This window comes from Monodon monoceros, unplaced genomic scaffold (assembly GCF_005190385.1).
Source record: "Monodon monoceros isolate NGI ecotype Baffin Bay Population unplaced genomic scaffold, NGI_Narwhal_1 Super_Scaffold_10, whole genome shotgun sequence".
NCBI lineage: Eukaryota > Metazoa > Chordata > Mammalia > Artiodactyla > Monodontidae > Monodon > Monodon monoceros.
In genome coordinates this window covers 18,203,474-18,212,378 of record NW_021703766.1, presented here as the reverse complement: position 1 = coordinate 18,212,378, position 8,905 = coordinate 18,203,474, and the positions used below count along the sequence as shown (strand labels likewise).

Here is an 8,905-nt window from a genome sequence, read left to right as displayed (position 1 = left end):
CTCTCTCTCTCTCTCTCTCTCTCTCTCTCTCTCTCTCTCTCTCTCTCAGGAGAAAGAGCCCGGGGCGTGGGGCGCATACTTCCCTTAGGCTACATGGGGAAGAGGAGTCAGCCTCAAAGATCCAGAGGCCAGGGAATTCCTGGGTAACTTTGACCCCCAAGGAGAGGTTGGTTCCAGGTAGTCCTATTTCTGTTGTCCTGACAGAAATTTGCCCCTGGCCATTGGGATTTCTATGCCGATTGTGACACTCATCTACATCCTGACCAACGTGGCCTATTACACAGTGCTGAGCATTTCAGATGTCCTTGGCAGTGATGCCGTGGCTGTGGTGAGTCTGTTGGGATCCCCATTTGCTCGTCATCTCATAGTACTGAATGGCTGGATCTTTGTTTCTGCTGCCACTCCAGCTCTGCAGGGCCAGGTGGTGGGTCTGTGCCAGAGGGCGGGCTGCTCAGCAGTGATGGCATTTGTCCTGAGAGATGCAGGAGGCTGTGGAAACCCTGTCGTGTGCTGAGTGCCCCTTCTATGCTCTGTCCCCAGACATTTGCTGACCAGACATTTGGCATGTTTAGCTGGACCATTCCCATTGCTGTTGCCCTGTCCTGCTTTGGGGGCCTCAACGCATCTATCTTTGCTTCATCAAGGTACTGTGTTTCTGCTTCACCGATAACAGACCAGTATTTAATTCTCTGAGGCTTTAGGTGAATCTATCGGAGCCCTTCTTTCCCTTATCCCTCTCTTGGACATGCAGGGTGTGTATGTGTGTGTATGCACGTGTGGCCACGATCGTATAGTGGTTAGTACTCTGTGTTGTGTATGCATGTGTGCATGCGTGTCCTTGCCTTTGTACAACACTTGTGTGCTGGTCGCTTACGTTTCCATGTGAGATGAGGACAGATTGGTAAGAGGTAGAGGGGAAGAAGGCAGTAGCTTGGAGGAGGGATCCTGTTGGGGACCAGACTCTAGGCTCCTGCAGATTATGCTGCAGGCCCAGGATTCATTCTTGTAATAAATGATTATTGAGCACTTGCTGTATACTGGGTACTGGTACAGGATGACTCTGCCCCTCACATCACAGAAAACACTGCGGCCGACAGGTAGGCTCCAGCTCTTTTCTGTGCACAGAGACTTACCTGTAAGAGCACTGTCCTTCCAGTTGTTTCATAGAGAGGACCAGTTCTGCCTTTTCAGGCTATTCTGCTACCTGGTCTCAGGGTTCCGGCACGTCCCCTCGTCTTCAGCACTTCACTTCATCACTTGGCCCTTCTCCTTGGTAGATGTTCATTTGGAGGCAGCTGTGCACAAGCTTCTCTCATCTTCACTTAGAGAAATCACAAAACAGTTTCTCATCTCCCCTCTTCCTTATTGGACATACTTCTAAAGGAAATGGTTTGCATTTTGACTGTCATTCATCTTTCTACCCATAGGTAGGCTTCTACTACCTTATGTTCTTGTCAAGGGTGCCAGTGACTTCCTTCTTAGCTGCTTTCAGTTCTTATCCTACTGGACCCCTGAAGCAAGTGATATTTACCACCCTTCTTCCTCTGAAACTATTCCCATGGCTTCTGTGACCCTCTGATATCTAAGAGGAAGTCTGCTTTCTTGATTTCTCTTCCACTCACCCTATAAATGTTGCTGTCTCCAGGGCCAGGAGTGTAATAGGCATTCAATAAATATTTGCCACATGAACAGATAGGAGAATGAATTAATGAGAGAGATAGTTTTGTCCAATTCATTCTTCTTACTAATTTTGACACCCCAGTCCATGTACTTGGGGCCTCTGTAGGGCAACCAGAGTAATAAAGAGATCAAGGCCTTGTAAAAGAATATGGTGTCAGGGGTTCCGTGGTGGCCTAGTGGTTAGTATTCTGGGCTTTCACTGCCGTTGCCCACTCAAAGATGATGTTTCCCATAGCCTCACCCTTATTGAGGCCCAGGACATCCCAACTGACTCTGCCAATTGTCCCAAAGTATTTAGGTAGTAGGTATATTCTAGCCTCACTCAGCTATCTTGTGGCATTGACAGGATGAGGGTGAGGGTGAGGGTAGGGGACTCAGAGTAAGAATCTGGACCTGCACATGAAGTGAACTGCAGTAATGTCGAGGTAATGCACAACCATTTCTGCCTGTGTTACCTTCTTCACTTTCTCTTTATTACCCATGCAGCTGTCTTTGGCTTTGTACTAGACACCTTTGCCTCACCTTCACATCCTCTCCAGCATTCCCTCTGCATATTTCTCCTCTACTTTAGTACGGATATTAGCCGTGTGAGCCAACTTCAACATCGTGCCCTATGACATCCTTCCAGATGATACCATCAACTCCTGTGGCTCCACCTGGATGGCCCATAAGTATCTCAGACTTCACATGCGCCCCACGTATGCTTTGTCTCCAACTGTGAGGTTGTGGTCCGTCATTCCTCCTTTCTTGGCCTCTTGGCCTCTTTTTGTTTTTGTCAGGGGTGGTGCACCACACAGCTCGTGGGATCTTAGTTCCCCAACCAGGGATCGGACCTGGGCCCTCAGCAGTGAAAGTGCAGAGTCCTGACCACTGGACTGCCAGAGAATTCCCAGCCTCTTGGCCTCTTGATTTTTTCCCTTGGAGTCCACCCTCATCTCCCAGCTCAAGCGTGTGGGCACACACAGAAGACCAGCAGATTCGTCCTCTGCCAGGGTGTCCACCCTCATTCAGACCTCTTCTATGATGGGACCTTGTCACAGATGTCTGGCCATCCCCCCATACCTTAGCCTCTCCCTGCTTTAGTTGGCCTCAGTGATATTACCAGAGTCTCTGTGTCAAATCTGGCCAGGCTGTTACTTCAGAGCCACAGCTGGTTCTTGGTGTGTGTTCAGACTCCACAGCATGGCCTCATAAGCAGGTTTTTCCCAGCACTCTCCTCACACACCTTATCCTGGGACTACAGGCATTCTAGCACCTTCAAAGAGGCTATACTCTTTTATGCCTCTAAGCCTCTTTTGCCTTTGCCCATGCTGTGTCTCCACCCAACGCTCACCTTCTGGAAAACCCCAACTCTTCTTCCCAGTCCAGATGTGATCATCTCTTGTGAAGCTTTTTGTTCCCCAGCCCACCCCCAAGCCTGGTGCTGTGTGCTCCATGATGCTGCTGACTACCTGGATGGCGTTTCATTTCTCTGCTGCTCTGTTTCCCAGTCAGTAGGGCTCATTATGCGCAGAGAGAAAGCTTGGGTTGTCTCTTTGAGCCCCAGGCTCTCCCTGACTTTTCATATACCAGGAGCTCAGGGAAGGTACATGGAGGGCAGACCATCAGAAGTCTGGCTGCCCTTCTTTAAAAAGCCATTATGTTATGTAGGAAATGTGTGGGGTGGCAGAGTGGGGTACCCTGGTGGGGTGCCAATGGGTGATGCCAGTGGGTGATGGCAGGGTGAGGTATCCATTGGGTGATGTGGATTGCATAGCTGAGAGGCTGGGGGTGTCAGTGGGTAACAGTGGGGTTGGGCATTCATGGGTAATGGTGGAGACGTCTGTGGGTAAAATGGGGGTAGGTTGGGTTGGTCATGCATAGAGAACATGGGAGGTTCCTGAGAGACTGCCCCCTGCTTTCTTCTCAAGCTGAGCCTGGTTTGTCTGAGTGAGGAGTGTGGCTGCACGGCTTAGTATAGAGATCCTCCTGACACTTTTTTTTGTCCTTCCAGGTTGTTTTTTGTGGGCTCCCGTGAGGGCCACCTCCCGGACCTTCTCTCCATGATCCACGTTGAGCGTTTTACACCCATCCCTGCTTTATTGTTCAATGTAAGCTGTGCTGGGGAGTGTGGGGATTGGACGTTATCTGTGTGGTACTCCTGCCAACTTTATGAGAAAACTGTTTGAGGGGAGGTGTACTAGCTTCTTGGGATACTTCCTGAGCCTCTCAGTGTTTCTTCCTTTTTCTTACAATTTTTTAAAAATATAAAAGTAAAACATAGTTATATTAGGGAAGGCAAATACTACAAAAGAATGTAAAAGTGAATTAGTAAGATTTATCTATCTTTTGTCAGTGGCTTCCTTTTTTCCTCCTCCTTCTAGCTCCTCTTTTTTTTTTTTCTTTCTAAAAATCATATTTAGAAAAGCCAGGCCAGTTTGTACACTAGCTACCTACGGGCCTCTGTTCATATCATAGGCATCATAGATTTATATATAGTAGATAGCATTAAAGTGTTTTATTTCAACAAAATCAGTAAATTATTAAGTATTCTGACAGATGGAAGGAGTCCTGAAGGACTGTCATTTTCTAATTTGCACTAAGGTATTATTAGGTGTAAAAGCTAACAGGGACCCTGAGGAAGGCCTTACTCCAAGATTTGAAAAATAGTTCATTTCCTTGTCATTTAGTTCTTTCCTTTATGGTTTCATTACTTAATGTTTTGGATTCATCTGGAATTTATATTTTGGTGAATGGAGTGAGGTAGGCAGGCATTCACTTAATTTTTTTCTCAAATGGCTAGCCAACTGTACAAATATCATTTATTAAATAATTCACTTTTCCGCATTTTTCAAATTTTTATCATATAAAAATAGCTAATTTTTAGAGTGCTTCTTATGTGCCAAGTACCGTGATTTGCCCCTTAAATGTACAATCATCTCAACTCATCTTTCCTCATCCTTGCATCGGCACCAAGCTTCCTTATTTAGCTTTATACTGAATATTTGAGAACTAAAGAGGGGCTGAGGCTACTTCTTCAGTTCCCCTCTCCCCCCTGGAATTTTCATCGCAATTCTCACCTGTTTATTTGTCTTGATGAACTTTTGTATCATTTTATCAAAATAACAAAATATCCTCTCAATATATTGATTGGGATAGCACTGAATTTATAAATTTAGGGCAATCTGACATTGTGTCTTGTAAATTAATCACCTTCCACCCCACTTTTCTCCTCTTAATATAGGGTCTCCTTTCTCTCTCTAGAATGGGCTCTTCTTGTTTTAAATCCTTTGTTGATAATTTGGGTGAAAAGACAGGTAGGGGGAACTCCATATTCTTGAAGTTAAAGCAAATCTATTTTATTTATTTATTTTTAAATTTTATTTTATTTATTTTTTTATACAGCAGATTCTTATTAGTCATCAGTTTTATCCACATCAGTGTATACATGTCAATCCAAATCTCCCAATTCATCCCCCCCACCCACCCCCACCCCCTGCCACTTTCCCCCCCTTGGTGTCCATACATTTGTTCTCTACATCTGTGTCTCTGTTTCTGTCCTGCAAACCAGTTCATCTGTACCATTTTTCTAGGTTCCACATATATGTGTTAATATATGATATTTGTTTTTCTCTTTCTGACTTACTTCATTCTGTATGACAGTCTCTGGATCCATCCATGTCTCTACAAATGACCCAATTTCATTCCTTTTTATGGCTGAGTAATATTCCATTGTATATATATACCACATCTTCTTTATCCATTCGTCTGTTGATGGACATTTAGGTTGCTTCCATAAATAGTGCTGCAGTGAACATTGGGGTGCATGTGTCTTTTCGAATTATGGTTTTCTCTGGGTATATGCCCAGTAGTGGGATTGCTGGGTCATATGGCAATTCTATTTTTAGTTTTTTAAGGAACCTCCATACTCTTCTCCATAGTGGCTGTATCAATTTACATTCCCACCAACAGAGCAAGAGGGTTCCGTTTTCTCCACACCCTCTCCAGCATTTGTTGTTTGTAAATTTTCTGATGATGCCCATTCTAACTGGTGTGAGGTGATACCTCATTGTAGTTTTGATTTGCATTTCTCTAATAATTAGTGATGTTGAGCAGCTTTTCATGTGCTTCTTGGCCATCTGTATGTCTTCTTTGGAGAAATGTCTATTTAGGTCTTCTGCCCTTTTTGGATTGGGTTGTTTGTTTTTTTAATATTGAGCTGCATGAGCTGTTTATGTATTTTGGAGATTAATCCTTTGTCCGTTGATTCGTTTGCAAATATTTTCTCCCATTCTGAGGGTTGTCTTTTTGTCTTGTTTGTAGTTTCCTTTGCTTTGCAAAAGCTTTTAAGTTTCATTAGGTCCCATTTGTTTATTTTTGTTTTTATTTCCATTACTCTAGGAGGTGGATCAAAAAAGATCTTGCTGTGATTTATGTCAAAGAGTGTTTTTCCTATGTTTTCCTCTAAGAGTTTTATAGTGTCTGATCTTAACATTTAGGTCTCTAATCTATTTTGAGTTTATTTTTGTGTATGGTGTTAGGGAGTGTTCTAATTTCATTCTTTTACATGTAGCTGTCCAGTTTTCCCAGTACCACTTTTTTTTTTTTTTTTTTTTGCGGTACGAGGGCCTCTCACTGTTGTGGCCTCTCCCGTTGCGGAGCACAGGCTACGGATGCGCAGGCTCAGCGGCCATGGCTCACCGGCCCAGCCGCTTCGCGGCATGTGGGATCCTCCCGGACTGGGGCACGAACCCGTATCTCCTGCATCGGCAGGCGGACTCTCAACCACTGTGCCACCAGGGAAGCCCTCCCAGTACCACTTATTGAAGAGACTGTCTTTTCTCCATTGTATATCCTTGCCTCCTTTGTCATAGATTAGTTGACCATAGGTGCGTGGGTTTATCTCTGGGCTTTCTATCCTGTTCCATTGATCTATATTTCTGGTTTTGTGCCAGTACTATATTGTCTTGATTACTATAGCTTTGTAGTATAGTCTGAAGTCAGGGAGTCTTATTCCTCCAGCTCCGTTTTTTTCCCTCAAGACTGCTTTGGCTGTTAAAGCAAATCTAACCTTGTCCCAGGACTCTAGTCCCTGACTCCTGTCTTCTAGAACTCTTTTGTTCCAGAGGACAAATCCTGTCATACTTCTTCCCAGGGGGATGGTTCCATTTTGCTAATCTGCATTTCTAAGGCTCCAGGACAGTGAGATAGTTCTGAAGACATTTCCTCCACTTGTATGCCAGGTAGTTGGGACCCACGTATAACAGTCTCCAGAGGGCACACAGTGTGATTCATGTTGAGGTTGGTGCATTGCAGTGAGGAGGGCCTCACTGTCTGCCGTCAGAAGGGGAACTGAGTCTGGCTTGTTACTGAAGTGCTTGCAAAAAGAAGGGATGCATTGAGTGCAGGAAGGGCCCCCAAAAGAAGGAGAGAAGGCCATTGTGAAGAATGGACCTATCTGATGCCAAGGGATCACTGAAAAGACCTGGAGGTAATCTGGTGAAGCTAAGTCAGCAGTCAGCAGATCTGGTGCTGACTGCTTGACGGTGGAGTCTCCTGGGTGGCTTGGTGGTGACAGTGCCCGCTTCTCCCCAACCTCTCCCCCTCCAGTGCACCATGACACTCATCTACCTCACTGTGGAGGATGTCTTCCTGCTCATCAACTACTTCAGCTTCAGCTACTGGTTCTTTGTGGGCCTGTCTGTCGCTGGACAGCTCTACCTTCGCTGGAAGGAGCCCGAGCGGCCCCGGCCTCTCAAGGTCAGTGGCTCTAGGCTAGGAGGGGTGGGCCATCTCCCCAAGGTGACTTCTTCCCCATACTCCATTCTCCTGTTCCCTCATCCTACTTTATCTAATATCTCACCTCCCTTCATTTCAGCTGAGCCTGTTTTTTCCCATCGTGTTCTGCGTATGCTCCTTGTTTCTGGTGGTTGTGCCCCTCTTCAGTGACACCATCAATTCCCTCATTGGCATCGGGATTGCCCTCTCTGGGGTCCCCATCTACTTCCTGGGTGTTTATCTGCCAGAGTCCCGGAGACCACTCGTTATTCGGAATGTCCTTGGTGAGCTTCTCTTTGCCTATCACACACTGGCCTTGTGTGTGTGTGTATACAAAGACGCATGCACAGGTGGGTGTGGTGGCTAACAGCTTCCACATACTAGTGATATGCTGGAAGCTTGGCCGCCCCTTTTGGTCTTGACATGATCACTTTAATTCCAACTTTAGACTCGTATTTTGGGGTTAAAACACTCCCTCCTGAAAGTTCAGTCCATATAGCAAGACAAGGAGTCATGCATCAGACTCTCTGGTGGGGCATGGGATGGAGGTCAGTGAGGCTTGCTGGGGGTGAGCTTGGTACAGGGTACCCAGGGGACAGGTGGGGAGGGAACCACATGCTTTCAGTCAGCCTGTGGTGTTCAGACTGGGGCTGTGGCTAAATGTCAGTTTGCTAAATTCTATTCTCTATTTTCATTTAGCTGCTATCACCAAAGTCACCCAGAAGCTTTGCTTTTGCGTCCTGACTGAGCTAGATGTAGCTGAAGAGAGACAGGTTGAGAGGAAAACTGAGTAGAGGCCAGAGGTGATATCCCCTGAGGCCTGGAATGCCGCTACCTGTGGCCACAGCCACCGCAGTCCAGATGACAAGACTGTGTGGACCCAACTCTCTTATACTCAAGGAGGGCTGTTGGCCCACATTATGTAAGGGGGCTCAGGGCTGATGGCCTGCTCAGGTGGTCACTCTCATCGGTAAGCTATGGGTCTCAGGGTCTGGGGCCAGCCCGAAGGTGGGGACTTCAGAGGGTGGTGGTGGCAGAGGGCTCAGGGAATAGGGGAATGGTTGCTTAGTTTTGTTCCTGGTGAGTAGGTGCAGCCCTTGCAAACACTTACTTGGTGAGCTGCATTGGGGGAAGAGGGAGTGCTAGGTTAATAGCTGTGGCTGGTGGTTTCTGAATTTATTTGAGGTTTGAACCAGGAGTTTCTACAAAGGGGCTGCTCTATGGGAAGTTTTCCTCTGACCAGGTCCAAGCATCTGACATTAGAGGCCTGAAATGCTACCTTTCTTCCTCTGGCTCAAAATCCTTCCCTGGTGAAAGAGTTGTATTCTATTATTTATTGATATTATTTAATCCAGGACACCAGTTCTAGCAAAGCATTGGTGTTCATTAATCTACAGGATGCAGTAGGCTGATTGTGTTTAAAAATTCAAAGTATCCCAAAGCAAGTCCCTCTGACCTTAGACGTGTC

The 8,905-nt window shown here is 46.0% G+C and overlaps 1 protein-coding gene across 3 annotated transcripts in view; it reads left to right on the top strand.

Moving 5' to 3' along the window:
- Positions 1-8,361, top strand: part of SLC7A6 (solute carrier family 7 member 6) — a 32,305-nt gene extending 23,944 nt beyond the window's left edge. For all 3 annotated transcript variants that reach the window (XM_029201761.1, XM_029201780.1, XM_029201772.1), the window contains 6 exons: positions 205-328; positions 541-644; positions 3,674-3,770; positions 7,270-7,419; positions 7,538-7,721; positions 8,137-8,361. In XM_029201761.1, coding sequence (XP_029057594.1) covers positions 205-328; positions 541-644; positions 3,674-3,770; positions 7,270-7,419; positions 7,538-7,721; positions 8,137-8,231 — 754 coding nt within the window. In that variant the 3' untranslated portion in view covers positions 8,232-8,361. The remainder of the gene's footprint in view (positions 1-204; positions 329-540; positions 645-3,673; positions 3,771-7,269; positions 7,420-7,537; positions 7,722-8,136) is intronic.
- The last annotated feature ends 544 nt before the right edge of the window (positions 8,362-8,905 follow it).